General features: G+C 46.2%; 1 protein-coding gene across 1 annotated transcript in view; it reads right to left on the bottom strand.

Moving 5' to 3' along the window:
* Positions 1-7,507: 7,507 nt before the first annotated feature.
* The window catches only part of LOC121929725, a 106,995-nt gene continuing 93,105 nt past the window's right edge, over positions 7,508-21,397 (bottom strand). The window contains exons 2-8 of the mRNA XM_042465586.1: positions 20,809-20,903; positions 19,515-19,809; positions 15,830-15,950; positions 13,411-13,491; positions 10,221-10,383; positions 9,616-9,910; positions 7,508-7,838 (exon numbers count right to left, since the gene is read on the bottom strand). Of these exons, the coding sequence (XP_042321520.1) occupies positions 7,679-7,838; positions 9,616-9,910; positions 10,221-10,383; positions 13,411-13,491; positions 15,830-15,950; positions 19,515-19,809; positions 20,809-20,902 (1,209 nt within the window). The 5' untranslated portion in view covers position 20,903 and the 3' untranslated portion in view covers positions 7,508-7,678. The remainder of the gene's footprint in view (positions 7,839-9,615; positions 9,911-10,220; positions 10,384-13,410; positions 13,492-15,829; positions 15,951-19,514; positions 19,810-20,808; positions 20,904-21,397) is intronic.

Raw genomic sequence — 21,397 nt, 5'->3', positions numbered from 1 at the left:
TCTTTTGGGCTCGGTGGCCATGTTCTGGGAGAGTTTCTTCCTGACGCAAACACCAAAGGGAAGGCATTTCTACCCTGCATCAGAGGAGTCACAGGCAGAATTGGGAAACTGAGGAAACGCAACCTCCAAATGGTCTACAAACTGACCAAGAAAACCCAGCAAATGCGACGCTCAGCGAAGGGCAGGAGGGACCCTCTTGCAGCCGCAGGACTTGACCGCATGCAGCTGCGGACAAGTCCCCACAGGGATCGCCAGGCGCAGCATCCGAACACGAATCAAGGGACATGAGAGACACTGCAGACTAAGTCAGCCAGAAAAACCACGCGCCACAAACCACCCGGGGCATAAAATGCTGCTTGAAAACACTGAAGTCCTGGTCTGTGCCAAGAACTATCAGGCCAGGATGCACAGGGAAGCCCCTGAAACCCACAAAGACCTGGACCACTTCCACAGGGAAGGAGAAACCCTTAAAGTGAACGAAGGCACAGTACAAACCACCCCAAAGGGTTGGCCTGCCCCTTTCCACAGTGGATTGGGACCAGGGCAGCCTCACCGCTTCTCCATGGTCCAGAAAAGGGGTGTCCTGAGGGCTTCATAACCCTGGACACCCCAACAGCCACAGACATGGGCCCTTTTCTCCTCGGCATTGTTCCCGCAGCCATTTAATTGCCGTGGGAACTATGTGCGTGGCCAAAAGGAGCTCCTTTTTTGCAATGCTCCAAGGGCACCATAAGTGCCCTGGAGCATCGTGCTGAAGTCACATGCGTGCCGCTCTGTTTGGACATGGTGCACACGTGACCTTATTGTCGTGCGCTGTGTATGGACAGGACGGCTTCAAAGTGGCGCTGTCCATACACATTGGGGCTGGGGAGTGTGCAGTTGTTGCACACTCCCCAGCCGTAGTTTGGCCCCAGGCTAGTCTGTACTGGGCCAAAGTTTGGCTACCAAACACTAAAATCAAGAGCCAGCAAATGCAAATGAAAGCTGAGAAGGTTCAGGGTTTTTCCCCCAGCAGGCAATGGATCTCGGATTAAGCAGACCCTAATCCTCCTCGCAGATCCTCCCACATGGAGGCCTTGCCCTTCAGCCACGGAACAAGACATGGAGATATATATATATATATATATATATATGGCCCGATCAGACAGGGCAAAATAAAGCTGCTTTGGGTCACTTTGGAGGTATGTTGTTTAAATGATGCATGCTTCCTAAGAGTCCAAAAGCCATACCAAAGCCATGCTTCAGTCCTAAGGACTGGAGGACAACTTTGGCGCAGCTTCTGGCCTCTTAAGATGCAAGTGTCACTTCAACAGCATTACCTCCAAAGTGACCCGAAGCAGCTTAATTTTGGCCTGTCTGTCTGGGCCCATAGCCACTCTCTTCCTTGCCAGCATCCTCTGAAGATGCCAGCCATGGATGCTGGCGAAACGTCAGGAATACTGTCTGTACCCATGTGTAAGTCTAGAAATTTTAGCCAAAAAATGGACACCAAACATCTTAGGCCAACATATCCATGGGTCAATATAGGCACTGTCAGTATTGCACTTCAACAGTCACCTTAAAAAAGGAACAATCCCTTCCTTGGCTGAGGCACCGCTTCTTGCAAGGTTGTAATTAATAAATTAGCAATGACTGCTTCACTTGTTTTGTCCTGATGCATTTGATTGGGTACTTTGGTACTTAGAAAAATCTATAGCTCACGCTCCTCAATATGCCCTCCCTTCAAGTATTTAAACAGGGCTATCATCATATCACCTCTTAACCTTCTCTTCTCCAGGCTAAACATCCCCAGCTCCCTCAATCCTTCCTCATAGGGCTTCATGGATTCCAGACCCTTCACCATTTTAGTCTCCCTCCTTTGGACACATGGCTCCAGTGTTTAATACTTAGCATCAGTTGAATTTGTTTTCCTAAAAGAGATGTTGAAGAATTCAGATTTCTGTTGTATATGGAAGTCTACATTAACTTAAACTGTCTCCTTTATATAGATCCTTAAGGCACGTTACAGATCACCCAGAAGGGCCAGTCTCGCGCCGCTGCCGGTTGCTCCACGAGGGAGCCGCAGCAGCCAAACCACGCAGCTCCCTCCCGGAGCAAAAAGAAGCCCCAAAATGGCACATCTTCCGCCCCGGATGAGACGCCACGAGGCGCTACTTGCGCACTCGCGGCGTCACATCTGGGGCGCGACGTGCGGATGCTATGCATCCAGCACGTAAAGATGGCGGCGCCCATGTGTATAGGGCGCCGCCATCTTTACGCCCTCGTCACGTGCTAGGGGTGAGGCCGGTGTGGACGCTAGGTCCTCGGCCAAGCCCTAGCACATGACGGGGGCACTGCAAAGGCCCGTCTGTTTACGGACCTAAATATACAACTATTTCTATCAAATATCTTTATTCTTTGTACTGTAAATTATTATTTCAATATTTCAATAACAGAAAAATAACGATTACCTTCATTCAGTTGATGCAATATTAGTATTTTCTTTTCTTTTTCTTTTACGTTTTGCATATAACTCATCCCAGATTCCCATTCTGTCTGGGATTCTTTTGGAGAGTCTTTGTTCAGCAAGCAAGTTACTTTTTCCATTTTGTATATTTCATGTACTTTTGAGTCTCCATTCTTCTCTATGTGAATGCCATGCTCCAGCGGAGTTTCTTCCTGATGTTTCGCCAGCATCATTCTCTGAAGAAGCCAAAGCCACAGATGCTGCTGGCGAAACATCCGGAAGAGACTCTGCTGGAACATGGCATTCACAGAGTCCCCCAAAAGACCCAAGACAAATTGTTACTAAAGGATTGGTCTATGAAATTATATGATACGATAGAATCAGATAAACTCACAAATATGCTAAGAGAAGGAAAAGAAGAAAGATGGGAAAATGAATGGCTCCTGTTATGCAACATCTTGAAGGGGGGAAAAAGAAAGTTCCAGACCTAATAGAAAAAGAAAAGACATGAAAGCATATAGAGTATGAATATTGTATGTGTGAGAATAAATCCTGGTGGGCACACTACACTTCCTCAGAGTGTAGTGGAGTCTCCCTCCTTGGAGGTCTTCAAACGGAGGCTGGATGGCCATCTATCAGGGATGCTTTGATTTGGATTTCCTGCATGGCAGAAGAATGGGGTTGGGCTGGATCAGGGCCCTTGCGGTCTCTTCCAACTCTGATTCTATGATTCTATATCTAGGAACAACCCATTGTGATATCTGCAAGTACTGTATATCACTTTAGGGAAATGAAATGTTAGAATATAAGGAATGATCCATAGAGTACAGGAGAAAGAGATAAAATTATAGGTTTAATATGTTAGATACAGGAATAAATCATGGTGTAATATGATACAAAATGAAAGGTATATATCAGTCAATAAGGAGAGGTTGAAAAACTACAACTGAAAAAGGAGAAGTATAACTGGAAAGTACATAAAACAACAGATAATCTTCAGTTTGAAGGAATGAAATGGTTTTTAAATGTTAAGGTAAATGTCTGCAAAAATGTATAGTGGTTAAAAGTGGGTTGGAAATATATATTTATAACATATTTGTATTATATTATTTTATTATATTTGTATTACAATTTTCTAATTATAATATAATATATAAAATGTATATTATTATGCCAATGTGTCTAGAAAAGGATGGAAATACAGATACAAGGGGTGTGAGTGTGCAAAAATGGGGCACAAATACAAACAAGAGTTATAGATAGGAGCACAGATGGATGGAAATAAATACAAGGAGTATGATGGTTCAAAAGTGGGGCCTAAATATATGAAAGGGGGTGATGATGGTGTCCATATGCAAGAGTGGTATCCATGTAAAGAGCCGATGGTGAATATCATAGGTATGAATAGGGAGTAATAGTGATTAATCCTGAGGGAAAGAGGGTGGTCTCTGTGGCAATGGAGGGCTCCAGAGGAAGGAAGGAAGGATGGAAGACGCGGTTTCCTCCCCGCCTGCTACGTTGCCTTCCACCGAATTTCGGACGAAGGGGTCGAGGCTGCCATTCTGCCAGCCATGTCACCCCATGGAGGCTCTTCCCGAAGTCGTCGGTCTCCCACACCGGTTCCTCGGGTTCAAATCCACCAGGCAGAGATTCACCAGCCTCCTCGTTTCCTCCAACAGGAAGACTCCAACTACAGTACTTCTACCACAGCAAGATGGACAAGTATTTGTCAGTCACAATACTGTCTTGTTGTCACTTGGGCCAGAAATCCATCAATGACATAATTCACTTTACCACGAACAGCTTTGGTACCCTCTGTTACCTCTTTCCACTGTGGCTGCTGCTACCCAGACGTTACCCTTGCCTTCTCAAGCGGTAATGGATGATGATGTCTCGGGGTTGGACCATGATGTGTCCCAGCATGGAGACCCTCATGCGTCACATGCCGACTCAGGCTCCTTGGATGAGGCCGCCCAGCATTCTCCTCAGGAGCTGTTCCAACCAGGTGCTTTGTCTCCCACCTATGACGTCCGTACCTTTGCGGAGCTTATCCTTAGGATGGGTAACGCGTTCGACCTGCAGATGACGCCGCTGACCCTATTGAAAGGCGGGTCCACGGCAAGGTTCCATCCCACTACTGCCTTCGTTGGAAAGGATAGCCAAACGCTCTTGGGACGCACTGGCTTCTGTGGTGCCCACGACCAGGAAGATTGAATCTTTGTATAGGATTTCTCCATCCCAATCTTCTTGGTTGTTTGCCCATCCCAAGCAGAACTCTGCTATTGTCGAAGGGTCTCAGCAGTCCTTCATGCCAAAGACTTCCACATCGCCTGCTGACCGGGAGGCTAAGAAAATTGATGGCCTGGCGAAGAAAGCCTATGCTTCCTCTGTTCTTGGACTCAAAGTGGCAAATTACAATGCCTCTATGGGAGCATACATACAGTGTTTGATAGAAAGGATCTCCCCTATCATTCTGGACGTCCCAGATGACATTCAGGCCATCCTGACAGAGATCAGAGACGAGGCTCACTCTATTGGGAGCTGGCTAATAACTTCAGCCCGATGCTCCACTGATTGCTCAGCCAAGTCTATGGCGGCTGCCATTGCTTTGAGAAGACACGCTTGGCTTTGTTCCTCAAATCTGAACCCGAACGCAAAGGCCACCACTGAGGACATGCCATTCGACAATGCAGGCCTGTTCAATCGTGAGACGGATGAGCGCCTTGACTTCATGCTCCGTATGAAGGCGGCTGCCAAGAAACATGGTATGTCCACACCTTCTCAACCCTCTTTTCGGAAGAGTTTTGGAAGTCAGCAACAGTGGTATGGCCAGAGCCAGCGGCCCTTTCAACAAGACCACCAATACCAGCAACAGGAGCACCAGAGGCAGTGCTACCCATCCCAGTCCCCTTGTTTTGGCTACCGCCAGCCCCCTGCCTGGTACCAGAAGAACTACCGCAGACAGGATACCAACCAGGGCAAGAAGAGATCCTGAAGGGTTGCTGCGTGCTCCGTTGTCTCCTCCGGCTCCTCCTTGCATGACATTTGGAGGCCCTTCTCTGACACCTGGGCCACTGTGACTTCCGACTCTTGGGTCCTTGACGTTGTCTGTAGGGGCTATGCCCTCAGGTTCGAAGAGCTCCCTCCAACTGGACCTGTGGTTTCCACCCCTCCTTCAGACACCCTCGACTCCTGAACTCCTATTTGGCCAATCATCGATTCCGCATGGTAACTCTTGCCGTTATTTTGCCCTTATTACACCAGGGCCTGTGGTTCGCGACGATCGACCTGAAGGAAGCATACTTCCACATGGGAATTTGGGAGAGTCACCAGAGGTTCCTGTCCTTTGCTGTCGGTCCCAACATGTACCACTACAATGTCCTTCCATTCGGCCTCTCCACAGCTCCAAGAGGCTTCACCAAGGGCATAGCTCCAGTGATGGCTTACCTTCACCAGCGATGCTCCAGAGTCTTCCGGAGTTACGGAGAGATGTCAACTTCACCTTGTCGCTCCTCTCATCCCTCGGACTCAGGGTGAACTTGGAGAAGTCACATCTCACCCCAGTCAAACAGATCAGATCCATTGGCACCGTCCTCGATTCCGAAGATTGCGTTGCCTGTCTCCCTCAGGACCGTTTCAGGCTCTTTGCGCTTCGGTCAGGACTTGTCTCGCCCACAGATGAGTGAGGGCCAGGGATGTCCAAATAGCCCTGGGACACATGGCCTCCACGACCTTCATGACTCTGTGGGCAAGACTGTGGTTTCAGCCCCTCCAGTCATGGTTCCTGTCGGCCTTCAATGCAGTGACAGACCAAATGGATCACGGTCCTGAGATCAGTTTCCCGCTCGCTCCGCTGTGGCTCGACTTCCAGAATGTTTGCATCGGCATGCCTTTTTCACCCTGACCACAGGCGAATACATACAAATCCCACCCGTCCTCCCCTCAGTGTCCTGCTCTGCATTGGCTCACTCCCATGTCGCTTACACAGCGTCAATCTTTCTAGTCTGAATTTTTAAACCCAACTTTAGCCCCAAATCCTAAGTAAATTGCTATACTTTTGTATACATAGTCACTGTCCATAATAATGTAGGACTCTTCCTCCTCTCCTACTTGTTCTTTTAAGAACATCAGAACTTCAATTACAGCTTGTTCTTTGGCTTCCTGGGCTCCAAAATTATTATCCATTGTTCTTTAAACCTTTGGGGATTATAAATGTCCAAGATGTCTGTCTAATGCCTGATTCATGCCATGAGCCTCCATCTGTGAAAAACACATCTTGTCTTTCCTTTATGGCGTCAAGCTCTACCGATCCATGTCATTTGTTCTTATTTGTACACTCATGAACACTTTGTTCTCTTATTATGCACAACATTAGGTCTGGGTTTTGAATAGTCTCATACTTTACTCCTTTCTGGTTTAAAAACACGGTCCACTGGTTTAACTGGGTAGAACGTATTGCGGACATTTCCCCTTCTAATATATATTTTAAAACTTCCAGCTTCATGGTTTCCAGACCCTTCACCATTTTGGTGGCCCTCCTTTGGACACATGGCTCCAGCTTCTCAACATCCTTTTTAAACTGTGGTTCCCAGAACTGGACAGTCTTATTCCAGGTGAGGTCTGCTGACCAGAGCAGAATACAGTGGCACTATTACATCTCTTGATCTAGAGACTATACTTCTGTTGATGCAGCCTACAATTGCATTGGCCTTTTTAGCTGCTGCATCACACTGTTGACTCATGTTCAACTTGTGGTCTACTTGGACTCCTAGATCCCTTTCACATGTACTTTCATTCAGCCAGGTGTCCCCCATAATCCTATATCTGTGCATTTTGTTTTTCTGCCCTAAGTGCAGAACCTTACATTTCTATGTATTGAATTTCATTTTGTTAGGTTTGGCCCAGCTTTCTAGTCTATTCAGGTCATTCTGAAGTCTGATCCTGTCCTCTGGAGTATTAGCTATTCCTATTAATTTGGTGCCACCTGCCCCAAAGGCATCATGGCCAAATCCTGGCCCTCTTTGGATCTACCAGACAGGTAAGACGCCAGACAAAAGGAGCTGGATGTAACTGAGGTTTATTGCAGTACAATTGCTGATTTCTCCCATCTGCTTTAGGGTGAGTCACACACTCTCAGCCCTAGAATACCCTGTGATAGCTTTGCCTTAGAGTTGCCATAAGTCAGAAATGACTTGAAGTCACAACAACAACAAAAACTAGAACGGGTGATGTTTAGCACACATTGTGTATCTTGGTCCCATACACTTCCACCTCGCAGAGATTGAGGTACTCTCTCCGGTTGGGGATGATGATGCTCACATAGCGGCCCTTGAACCCATAGCAGTGTATGGTGCTGATGGAGCCTGGTCTGGTGTCTGTGATGGACCCACAGCTGCAGAGGGAAAGAGAGCAAGTGAGAGGAATCGGAAATTCATATTTATTAACTTTCATAGTACAGTGAGCCCGAGTCATACGCTGAAAGCCGCCCGGGAAGGAAGGGGTGGCGTGTCCCATAGGGACTAATGGGTGCGCACCTCTGGTGCGCATGTGCCGTTGCGCTGCCGCGCTGCCACGTGCACGAGCCCCATTCATTTAAATGAGGCTCAAGCATACGTGGAATTTGCTTTATGCGGGGGAGTCCGGAACGGATCACCTGCGTAAAGCAAGGGCACACTTACATAGTACAAGTTATATGATCCATAAAGTATAATATACAATTTGTTTTTTGCTAAAAAGACAACTAATTAAGTCTTAGAATGGATCAAGCCTAAAATCTCCCTGGAAGTCAAGACAATTAAACTGAGACTGACACACTTTGGAAACGTCTTGAGAAGATATGACTCCTTGGAAAAGTCAACAGTGCTAGGAAAACATGGTTCTAGAAAGAGAGGAAGATCGCAATGAATTTAACGTATTTTCTGGCATAAAAGATGACCCCCAACTTTTCCAGTTAAAATATAGAGTTTGGGATATACTCGCCGTATAAAACTACCCCTCATACGGTAAAGGGGTTATTTTCATTTAAGAGGAACTCTCAAAGTCTCCCAGGAGAACGGGAGCAAGGGAAATTCAGCCCCAGCGCCTGCGAGGGAGAGAGGCCACTAAACCAGGAAAAGGCCCTCAAAGGGGCCAAAATGGGGCAGGGAGCCCAGGGAGCCCAACGGAGCCCCAAAAATGCACCCGAGTGCCTGAGGGTGGGAGAAAGGCCCCTCAAAGCGGCCAAAAAGGGGCAGGGAGCTAGGGAAATGTTTTTGCGCTCCCCACATCATATGTGGCAACCACAGATTTTCTGGTCCGGCTTGGAATGATACTCACCATATAAGATGACCCCGACTTTTGAGAAGATTTTTCTGGGTTAAAAAGTTGTCTTATACGCCAGAAAATACGGTACTCCTCAGCATATCTGATTATTTTCAGTAGCAAAGCTGATTGAACATAAAATCAAAGCACCCCCAACAGATGGGCCTCCAGTCTCTGTTTAAAAACCTCCAAAGAAGGAGATGACACCAAAATCTCCGAGGGACTGTGTTTCATCATAGAATAATAATAATAATAATAATAATAATAATAATAATAATAAGTTTTATTTATAGACCGCTATTCCGCAATGATCATAGCGGTGTACAATAGTTCTTGCTGTTAGGAGGTTTCTCCTAATGTTGAGGTGGAATCTCTTTTCCTGTAGCTCCATTTTGTTAGCTTTGGCCCAGCTTTCTAGTCTACTCAGATCATTTTGAATCTTGATCCTGTCCTCTGGAGTATTAGCTATTCCTCCTAATTTGGTATCATCTGCAAATTTGATAAGTATGCTCCCAATTCTGTCCTCCAAGTCATTGATAAAGATGTTGAATAGCACTGGCCCCAGGATAGAGCCCCATTGGACACCCCACTGGTCACTTCCCTCCAGGAGGAAGAAGAGCTATAGCTGAGCACCCTTTGGGTTCAGCCGGTCAACCAATTACAAATCCATGTAACAGTTGCCTTGTCTAGCCCACATTTTACAATCTGGTCCTGGAGACTTATATTCATTTAGGTTAACCAGGTATCCCTGTACTATCTCTTTACTCATTCTGTGCTGAATTTCCCCTATTCTGTGCTCTGCTCCATCTAACAGCCTACATTTTATGCGTAGATGTGTGCAATGCAGAGAGGAAAGCTAAGGGACTCACAGGGGGTTGGATTTGCCATGGTCCTCCAGGTTGTCTCCCACGTGGATCTGGGCTCCCCAAATCCTGTCCCCACAGCAGTCCCCCCGGTTTTTCACGATCACGGCAGCGATGGCGTAGTGATCTCCCAGGTCCACGTACCACCAGGGCTCCTGGTCCCGGTCAGTGTGGATGCAGGAGCTGCTTTTATACCAGTCTCCATTGCAATCCCCATCCACAGCCTTGTTTGCGAAGCAGGTTTCCATATTTTCTAAGAAGGAGGACTGAAAAGCCGGACGGTTTTCAGCTAAGTTGCGAACTGCAGATGCAACAAGAGGGAGAAAATATCCTTGTCCTTGTTTTGGTATTCACACACGTAAGTTCTTCTCTAGTCAAGGAAAAGAGACTAAAAGGAGGGGAAAGGGTGAAAGAATGGGGTTGGACTGGACAGCTATCGTGGTCTCTTCCAACTCTATGACTCTATGAAAGTGCCCTGTATGATGACCACATGAGGTGGACATGCATTTTGTGGCTTGTTTCGCTATGGAAGATAAGATTATAGGAAGACTCTGGTGATTGTCCGGTTTGACCTTTAGGGCCAAGCCTCCCTCCATCCCTGGCCTTCTTACCAAGGCCTTTCATCTCTGGCTTGCAGCTCTGGGCTTCTCCATCTCCACTCAGCAGCGCCAGGGCAAGCAGACTGGTCCAGAGGATGGACATCCCGCAGAAAGACAAGGTCCCAGTGCTGGATCTTGGGCTGCAGAGGGGTCCTCCTTTGTCCCACAAGGAAAACTTGGGAGAGGGGGAGAGAGAAACAGGGTGTTACCAAAATTGGTAGGTTGCGGAGACGACACCCACAAATTAATATATAATAGGGGAATAATATTCATAGCTGCGAGAGGACTCCTGGTCTAGATCCTGCCTTTGTATATTGGCTCCGTATATTGGCTCTTACTGTCAGACTGCTAAGTACAACTTAGTATTATTGACTAACAGCAAAAGGGGAAATCACAATTCATGCAATAGCGTTCTATCTCTCACACACACCCACACAGAGGAACTAACAAAATTAAAGGTAGCAGCTTGAAGCAAGGTTGAGCGAAGTCAAAACTTTCCCAGTCCAGGAGACAATGGAAGTGACAGTGTGTCAGAACTGGGGACTCCAAGTGCAATCAATGAGGCTTGCATGGTAAACCAAAGGAAAGAACTTTATTGAAGCCACAAAGCCAGAAGTTCACCAACTGAGTATCTGAGCTGGAACTGGCCACTGTTTGGACCAAACACCAGATCAGGACCCCCAGATCCATGACTCCACAAATTGGCACGAACAATACATTCCCTCCAACAAATTCCTATGATCTGAACACCCCTCAACCCCACTGATCCTAAGCCAAGGCACTACCAAGCTATGCACTCACCATCACCGCCCTCCTACACATCCCACACTCTAGATTAAGCTCACTAAGCAAAGCAGCCACATCCCCAAGGCTAAATGAAACAGATATCAGCCACCTGGTCCCACAGCAAAAACAAAAAGCAAAAAGCAGGCAGCCCATTATCCCCTAGCATCTTATCTGATTGTGGATCAGATGCCAGGTCCTTAAAAAGATCCAATGCCCCTCTGCTTGTCATGACACAATTCTTTTTTTTAATTAAATGTTATTTGTTTAAAAAGAAAAATACGTTGTATTAAGTGACATATATACGTCTTTCTATATTACAGTTATATGTTCATTTTGCATAAATCGACTATTCCAAATAAATATATTTAGCATTTATGTTGACAATACTAACCTTCTAATAGAGAAAAAAAATCCTATAAAGGGTGATCATCATTTTCTTTCTTCTCTTTCTATATTATTCTACATAGCTTCTTTTTAACTTAGGCCTGTTACAGACAGCCAAAATAAAGCTGCTTCGAGTCACTTTGGAGGTATGGTATTTCAATGATACATGTGTCCTAAGAGTCCAAAGGCCGCACCAAAGCCACGCTCCAGTCCTAAGGACTGGAGTGCAGCTTTGGTGAAGCTTCCAGACTCTTAGGACTCATGCATCATTAAAATACCATACTTCCAAAGTGACTCGAAGCAGCTTTATTTTGGCTGTCTGTAACAGGCCTCTGTCATACTAATTATTTTGATTGCCTCAAAAAATACAAAGCTTGAACTCAATACAAACGCTCATGAAAATAACACTGTGAATATAAATGTCTCTTAGCCAGTCATGAGTAATAATACTAATTTGTGGCACAATTCTTAAGTCTCAAAGCCTGGGGGATGTAAACTTCTGGTCATTTGTACCTCAGTGCATTTTCCTTATTTTCTAAGGTGCTGCAATGGCTCTTGTGACCAAGAGTCCGTCTCTGTGGCTTGGTGGATTTCGGTGTGCAAAGGGTCAGAAGCCTCTGGCTCCTGCTCCTCTTGCTTGCGCGACTGGCTCCGCATCATCACTGCCAGCCGCAATTGCTCCGGTGTGAAGATGGCTTTTATCGAGTCTTTTGTCTTACTTTCAAGTTGGAGGAATTGGGATAGAGTATCCGCCAAAACGTTTTGTTTACCAGGAAAGAATTTTAATCTGAACTGAAACTGAGAAAAGTCTTTTGCCTACTGGCGCTGCTTGGGGCTCAATTTGCGAAGGGTCTGTAGGGCTTCCCAAATTGTGGTGGTCAGTCCACACCTCAAAGGGACGGGTCGCTCCTTCCAGGAACTGGCCCCAATTCTGCAGAGCCCACTTTATTGCAAATGCTTCCTTCTCCCAGGTGGGCCAGTCCAACCCTGTTCCTTGGAACTTTTTGGACAAATGAGCACATGGCCTCAGTGGCCCCTTTGGCATCATCACCGCCCCCATCGCCACACCATTGGCATCCATTTGCAGAACAAAGGGTCGATCTGGGTCAGTGTGCTTGAAAAGTATGAGTTCTGTGCTAAAGAGTTGTTTAAGCTTTTCAAAAGGCACTTGACAATTGAGGGTCCACAACATCTTAGTGGATGGCCCAGGCTTTCCTATGGTCCCTCCTCTAGCTTCCCTTTCAGGCCAGTTTTTGTCTTTAAGAGATCAGTGATGGGTAGGGCAATTTGGGCAAAGTTCAGGATAAACAAACTATCTATAGACACTGGCAAATCTCCCAAAAAATTCTGCTTGTGTGTCTTAGGAGGGCCCCAGTCCAATACATTTTGGACTTCCTTCTGACACCATGTACCCCTAGCCAGTCTAGGCAGTTTGTGTGAAAATGACATTTAGACAACTTCACATAAAGCTGGTTCTCTAACAGGCAGATTAGCACTTCTTACACCAACGTAACACGAGACTCCAAGTCCTGGAAGTAAATCTAAGTCAACCAGGACCCCCTCAAGCAATGGATCATGTAGGATTTTATTAACCAGTCTCATAAACATACTGGGGCCCCCCACTAGCCCCAAAGGCATAACTAAATGTTCAGAAACCCCCAGGGGGCAATTGAAAGCCATTTTGTGTTAGTCCCCTTCCCAGATTCGTACTCATAAATGAGTGTCTCTCAACTCTAACTTAGTGAACACCTTTCCAGTGGCCAGGTGTCCCAACACCTACAGAGGACCTGGGCAGAGTTGGAAGAGTTGGAAGATACCCCAAGGGCCCTGATCCAGTCCATTGTGCCATGCAGGAACTCTCCATCAAACCATCCCTGACAGATGGCCATCCAGCCTCTGTTTAAAAACCTCCAAAAACCTTAATACCTCACCAAACTACAAATCCCAGAATCCCACAGGACAGAACCAGGGTAGTTAAAGAGAGGCCAAACTGCTTTAGTTCTGCAGTGTGGCTGCATCCTCTGAAACGTACCTTGCCTCTTTTTCTTAGGGAAAAAGAGAAATGTTGGTGGCCCTTCTTGGCAAATTGGCAACCAGAACTTCTTTTCTTCAACTGGGGTGGGAAAAAGAGAGAAATAATTCATTAAAATTAAGAAATGGATAAGAACAACCCCTTCCTCAGTGGCTCTTTAACCAACAATGTAAAGTCTGGATTAAAAATTCATTCTTCTGATGAGGTTCAGTTCAATTTAGCCATGCCTGTTTAGTTTAATAAAGACCTTTCCTTAGAAATGCAAGGTGGACAGATAAAAAGATGTAACACCTAATGCCCAAGACAGAATAAATAATAAAGACCTTCCTTGAAAAAGCCAGAATGGTTGAGAAAAAGATGCAGCAGCTAAGGCCAAATAAATAATAAAGACTTTCCTTGGAAAAGCAAGATGGACAGAAGAAAAGATGCAGCGCCAAACGCGAAAGACAGAATACCTGCAGGATTCACTGTCAGAAATGGGAAAGTTCCTCCTCTCAAGTCGGAGGACTTGCCTCCAGGAAGCCAAAAGGGACACCTGTCTTTCTGAGTCCCTGTTTTTACAGACCTCCTGGCTCCACCTTCAGGGGTGGAAATGAGAAATTATAGTCCAGCTCAGATGAAGAATGGCTCTTGCCACGCTTGAACCCGTCCGTTCCAGGAAGGAAGGCCTTTTTTCTCCTTGTGGTCACTTGTTTATTACCTTGCTTTTGGCTGACCACAGTTTCTTTAGAAAAACACTTTCAAAGATCTGCCCCATTTGTCACACTAAGCTCAAACTAAACTTGCCCCAAAATCTGACCTCCAACCGGTTGCATTGTCAGTGGGTACTGCAATTTGGATCCTGGGCCAAGTGCAAGCCAGTGATGACCAAATACCAAAAAATAAGTTTTAAGAATCATAGAGTTCCTAGAGTTGGAAGAGACCCCAAGGGCCATCCAGCCCAGCCCCCCATTGCCATGCAGAACACACCATCCAAAACCTTCGTGAGACAGATGCCCATCCAGACTCTGTTTAAAAACCTCCGAAGAAGGAGACTCCACCATCCTCTAAAGGATTATCTTCCATTGTGGAACCACTCTTACGGTCAGGAAGTTCCTCCTAATGTTGAGATGGAATATCTTTTTGTGTAGTTTGAACTCATTGGTCCATTTCCCAGTCTCTGGAACAGCAGACAACAAGCTCCCTCCGTCCTCAGTATGGCACCCCTTCCAATATTTAAACATAGCTATCATGAGAAGGAGGGAGACAGGAGTTCATCAAGGGCTGGAGATAAAAGCCAAGTAGTCATGGAGAGAGCAAGACAAACAGTGCAAGGACCCAACAGTTGGATGCACTGAGGATGGAGCAAGCTTGTTTCCTGCTGCTCCAGAGAATAGGACACAGAACGATGGATGCAAGCTCCAGGAACAGAGATTCTTCCTCAACATTAGGAGGAACTTTCTGACAAGAGCGTGGTGGGATCTCCTCCACTGGAGGTCTTTAAACAGAGGCTGGATGGCCATCTGTCCCAAGGAGTGCTTTGAATGAGAGTTCCTGCATGGCAGAATGGGCTTGGACTGGATGGCTCATGGGATCTCTTCCAGCTCTAAAATTCTGTGATTCTATGACTCTAGAGTGGGTTTTGGGGGACAGATCAGGAGATGGAGTATAGCCGCAAAATCATGGCTATGTCTCTGCTGCATGATCTCAATCAGTCCATTTCACAGAATCTTAGCGTCATAGAGCTGGAGATCCCCAAGGGCCATCCAGTCCATCCCCCTTCTCCCATGCACAGATAGCCATCCAGCCTCTGTTTAAAAACCTCCAAAGGAGACTCCATTGCGCTCCGAGGGAGTGTGCGCCACTGTCAAACAGCTCTTACTGTCAGGACAGGAGCTTCTTTATAATGTTTAAGTGGAATCTCTTTTCCTGTAGTTTGCATCCATTGCTCCTTGTCCAATTCTCTGGAGCAGCAAAAAACAAGTTTGCTCCATCCTGAATGTGATGTCCCTTCAAATGTTTTAACATGGCTATCATGTCACCCCTTAAATTTCTCTTCCCCAGACTAAACATACCAAGCTCCCTAGGTCTCTCTCTCATTTCTAATCTATTGTGGTCATTTTGAATTTTGATCCTGTTCTCTGGGGTATTAGTCACTGCTCCTAATCATCTGCCCCAAAAGCACCATGGCCAAATCCTGACCCTCTTTGGTTATACCAGACAGGTAATAGGACAGACAAAAGGAGCTGCATGAAAGGGAGGTTTATTGCAGTACAATTGCTGATTTCTCCATCTGAGTCACACACTCTCAGCCCTAGAAAACCCTGTGATAGCTTTGCCTCAGGATTGTCATAAGTCAGAAATGACTTGAAGGCACAACAACAGCAAGAACTGGTGATCTTTAGCACACGTCTTCTATCTTGATCCCATAGACTTCCACCTCGCAGACGTGGAGGTACTCTTTCCGGCCCGGGATGATGATGCTCAAATAGCGTCCCTTCAACCCATAGCAGCTGATGATGATGATGGATCCCAGGCCGGTTTCTGTGATGGTCCCACAGCTGCAGAGGGAGGAAGAGGGGTGGGAGGAATCGGAAATTTACATTTATCAATTGACATACTGTAGTACACAATACAAATTACATGACACAGTTCATAATATACAAAGACAAACAATTAAGCCCTAGAATGGGTCAAGCCTCTCTGGAAGTCAAGATGACAAAATTGAGGCTGTTGTATTTTGGCCACATCATAAGAAGAGAGGACTTCTTGGAAAAGCTAATAATGCTAGGAAATCACTGTTGGAGGGATGTAGAACGAGAGGAAGACCTCAACGGATGGACTCCATCAGTGTATTTGACTGTTTTCAATGGAGAAGCTGAATGAACATACAAAGCATCCCCCGACAGATGGGCATCCAGCCTCTGTTTAAAAACCTCCAAGGAAAGAGACATCACCACTCTTTCCACGGTCAAAGAGCTCTTACTGTCAGGCAGTTCTTCCTAATGTTGAAGTGGATTCTCTTCTCCCGTGGTTACATTTTGTTAGTCTTTGTCCAGCTTTCTAATCTATTCAGTTTATTCTGCAAGTTCATCTTCTCCTCTGGGGTCTTAGCTACCCCTCCTAGTCTGGTGTCATATGAAAATCTGATAAGCAGGCCCTCTATTCTTTCATCCAAGTCACTGATAAAGATGTTGAATAGCCCTGGGCCCAGGACAGAGCCCCACTGGACACCCCTCTGGTCACTTCTCTCCAGGAGGAAGAAGAGCCATTGCTGAGCACCCTTTGGTTTTGGCCAGTCAACCAATTACTAATCCATGTAATAGTTACCTTTTCTAGCGCACATTTTACAAGCTTGTTTGCAAAAATGTCATGGAGGACCTTGTCAAAAGCCTTACTGAAATCAAGATATACTATATCCACAGTATTCCCTTCACCTATCCAGCTGGCAATTTTATCAAAAAAGGAGATCAGATTAGTCTGGCATGACTTGTTTCTCAGAAACACATGTTGACTTCTTGTGATTATGGCGTTCCATTCTAAATGTTCACAGACTCTCTGTTTAATGATCTGCTCTAGAAGCTTTCCTGATATTGATGTCAGACTAAGGGACTATACACACAGTTCTGAAGGGGCATCCTATAGCCGCCCCTTTTACAGCCAGATTGGAGCCACAGCAACTTCGCACTGCGTCCCCGATCTTGTCTTTCCAGGGAGTGGAAAGGAGCTGTATAAAGGGGCTCCTTTTTGTACCTTGGAAAGGGTGTGATAGCCATGGCACTGCGGCTATGTGCTGCTTTGGTGCTGCGTTGTGCAGATGCAGCGCTACAGGGGTACCATGACACTGTGTGCCATGTGGAGTAGCATGCCACATTACGCTACCCTGGGGGCAGAGCTGGGGTGTGTGTCATATGGACATTGCGCTCCAATTCTGTCCCCAAGATGGCCTTCAAGGGCAGTCTGCACAGGGGCCCACTGGAAGATAATTGTTGGGATCCTCTTTTTCCCTCTTTTGAAGATGGGGACAACGTTTGCCCTCCTCCAGTCTGCTGGGACTTCTGTTCTCCAGGAGTTCTCAAAGACTATTATTGCCAATGGCTCCGATATTATATTTGCCAGTTCTTTTAATACCCTTGGATGTAGTTCATCTGGTCCCAGAGACTTAAATTCACTGAGATTAACCAGGTATTCCTGTACTACCCCTATTGCAGTGGTTCTCAACCTTTCTAATGCCGCGACGCTTTAATACAGTTCCTCATGTTGTGGTGACCCCCAACGGATAGAGGAGTGGTGCCTCGGTTCCTAATACCATCAGAAATATGTATTTTCTGATGGTTTTAGGTAACCTGTGATAGGGTCATAGAATCATAGAATCATAGAGTTGGAAGAGACCACTAGGGCCATCCAGTCCAACCCCCTGCCATGCAGGAAATCCAAATCAAAGCATCCCTGACAGATGGCCATCCAGCCTCTGTTTAAAGACCTCCAAGGAAGGAGACTCTATCACCCTCCGAGGAAGGAGTGCATTCCACTGTCGAACAGCCCTTACTGTCAGGAAGTTCCTCCTAATGTTCAGGTGGAATCTCTTTTCCTGTAGCTTGCATCCATTGTTCCGGGTCCTGTTCTCTGGAGCAGCAGAAAACAAGCTTGCTCCCTCTTCAATATGACATCCCTTCAAATATTTAAACAGGGCGATCATATCACCTCTTAACCTTCTTTTCTCCAGGCTAAACATCCCCAGCTCCCTAAGTCGTTCCTCATAGGGCATGGTTTCCAGACCCTTCACCATTTTAGTCGCCCTCCTTTGGACACAGGGCTCCAGTTTCTCAATGTCCTTTCTGAATTGTGGCGCCCAGAACTGGACACAATATTCTAGGTGGGGCCTGACCAGAGCAGAATACAGTGGCACTATTACTTCTCTTGATCTAGACACTATACTTCTATTGATGCAGCCTAAAATAGCATTGGCCTTTTTAGCTGCCGCATCACACTGTTCACTCATGTTCAACTTGTGGTCTACTTGGACTCCTAGATCCCTTTCACACGTAGTTTCCTTCAGCCAGGTGTCACCCATCCTATATCTGTGCATTTTATTTTTCCGCCCTAAGTGCAATACCTTACATTTCTCCGTGTTGAATTTCATTTTGTTAGCTTTGGCCCAGCTTTCTAGTCTATTCAGGTCATTTTGAATCTTGATCCTGTCCTCTGGGGTATTAGCTATTCCCCCTAATTTAGTATCATCTGCAAATTTGATAAGTATGCTCCCAATTCTGTCATCCAGGTCATTGATAAAGATGTTGAATAACACTGGGCCCAGGACAGAGCCCCACTGGACACCCCACTGGTCACTTCTCTCCAGGATGAAAAGGAGCCATTGTTGAGCACCCTTTGGGTTCGGCCGGTCAACCAATTACAGATCCATTTAACAGTTACCTTGTCTAGCCCACCTTTTAGAAGCTTGTTTGCAAGAATGTCATGGGAAACCTTGTCAAAGGCCTTACTGAAATCAAGATATACTATATCCACAGCATTCCCTTCATCTACCAAGCTGGTAATTTTATCAAAGAAAGAGATCAGGTTTGTCTGGCATGACTTGTTTCTCTGAAACCCATGTTGACTTTTTTTGATTATGGCATTGCCTTCTAGATGTTCACAGACTCTCTGTTTAATGATCTGCTCCAAAATCTTTCCTAGTACTGATGTCAGACTAACTGGACGATAATTGTTGGGATCCTCTTTTTTGCCCTTTTTGAAGATGGGGACAACGTTTGCCCTCCTCCAGTCGGCTGGGATCTCTCCTGTTCTCCAGGAGTTCTCAAAGATTATTGCCAATGGCTCCGATATTACATTTGCCAGTTCTTTTAATACCCTTGGATGGAGTTCATCTGGTCCCGGAGACTTATATTCATTTAGATTAATAAGGTGTTCCTCTACTATCTCTTTACTTATTCTGTACTGAAATGCCCCTATCCTGTCCTCTGCTCCATTATCCTCAGGTTGACCCCTAAAGGCCTCGCGACCCACAGGTGGAGAACCACTGCCCTATTCTGTGCTCTGCTCCACCTAACAGCCCACATTTTATGCATAGATGTGTGCAACGCAGAGAGGAAAGCTAAGGGACTCACAGGGGGTTGGATTTGCCATGGTCCTTCAGGTTGTCTCCCACGCGGACCTGGGCTCCCTGAATTCTGTGCCCACAGCAGTCCCCACGGTTTTTCACAACCACGGTAGCGATGGCGTAGCTGTCCCCCAAATCCACGTACCACCAGGGCTCCCAGTTCCATTCGGTGTGGCTGCAGGACTGGCCTTTAGCAAAGTCCCCGTCGCAATTCCCATCCACAGCCTTGGTCGCCACGGTGATGTCCAAATTTGCAAACATGGAGGACTGAAAGGCTGGACGGTGTTTGGCTAAGTTGCGCACTGCATGCAACAAAAGGGAGAAAATGTCCTTGTCCTTGTTTTGGAATTCACAGACATAACTTCTTCTCTAGTCAAAGAAAAGAGACTGAAAAGAGGGAAACAGTAGAAGGAGGTCCAGAAAAGCCACTTGGGCATCTCTTTTGGGTGACATTTGTGGAGGAAAGGACCACAAAAAAGGATGAGAAAGAGGGTAGTTTTCACATGAACCCAGGGAGGGAATTGCTCTTCCATAACCCTACTTTCATTCTTAATAAGGAAACTGGAATTTGGAGGAATTGGTGCATTATGCAACCATTTATCAAGTGTTAGTTGTCACTATGTGCTTATAAAGACTGAGCAGAGTTTACTCTGCTTTGTTCAGACCTCACCTAGAAAACACTGTGTCCAGTTTTGGGTACCATAATTCCAAAAGGATGTCGACAAGCCGGAGCGTGTCCAGAGAAGGCTGAACAAAATGGTGGAAGGTTTGGAAACCAAGCCTTATGAGGGGTGACTTAGGGATCTGGGTATGTTTAGCCTGGAGAAGGGAAGGTTAAGAGGTGACATGATAACCATGTTTAAATATCTGAAGGAGCATCCTATTGAAAAAGGAGCAAGCCTGTTTTCTGTTGCTCCAGAGAATAAGGGGTTCAAGCTACAGGAAAAGGAATTCCACCTAAACGTAGGGTAAGAGCTGTTCCACCGTGGGATACGCTGCCTTGGAGATCGTGGTGGGAGCTCCTTTTTTGGAGGATTTTAAGCGAAGGCTGGAGGGGCATCTCTCACAAGGAGTGCTTTGATGGTGTTTTCCTGCATGGCAGAATGGGGTTGGATGCAGTGGTCCTTGGGGTATCTTCCAACTCTATGATTCTATGTAAGTGCCCTAAATGATGACCCCAAGAAGCGAACATGCATTTTGTGGAGTGTTTTGCTATGGATCATAGGAAAACAGACTCATAGGCAGACTCTGTCTGGTTTGACCTCTAGGGCCAAGCCTCCCTCCGTCCCTGGCCTTCTTACCAAGGCCTCTCAGCTCTGGTTTGCAGCTCTGGGCTTCTCCATCTCCACTCAGCAGCGCCAGGGCAAGCAGCAAAGTCCAGAGGATGGACAACATCCTGCAAAAGGGGGAAAGGAATTAGGAGTAAAAAGGTCTGATTGCTGGATCCTGGGGGTGCACAGGGGTCCCCCTTTCCCCCCACAAGGAAAACTGGCGGGGGGGAGACAGAGTGTTACCCAAATTGATAGATTACTGAGATGGCGCCTGAGATGACATCTGGTAACTACCGGCTCCAAAAAACTAGAACTCTCAGACTGCTAAGTACAACTTAGTTTTATTGACTAAGGCCCCATTCCCACTGGCCCATTTACCCTGGATGGAACTGGGCAGATCTGGGTCTCTCCCTCCCGAATCTCTCCAGAAGCAAGTGCCCACTATAATTTATCTTATTCAGGGTAATTTACACCTGAATTCCATTGCAGGTCTTTGCGGAGAATTCACATTTGTGGTACCGGTTTAAAATGAGGGCTCCTGTGCTGTCAATCAAATTCATTTCCACTTTCGTCAAGGTGACGTTTCCTGCAGCCATTGGGCAATCGGATGTGTGCTTTC

The sequence above is a fragment of the Sceloporus undulatus genome, chromosome 4, assembly GCF_019175285.1.
Source record: "Sceloporus undulatus isolate JIND9_A2432 ecotype Alabama chromosome 4, SceUnd_v1.1, whole genome shotgun sequence".
Classification (NCBI taxonomy): Eukaryota; Metazoa; Chordata; class Lepidosauria; order Squamata; family Phrynosomatidae; genus Sceloporus; species Sceloporus undulatus.
Note: the sequence above shows the minus strand (reverse complement) of the source record. Positions and strands in the feature narration are given on the sequence as shown.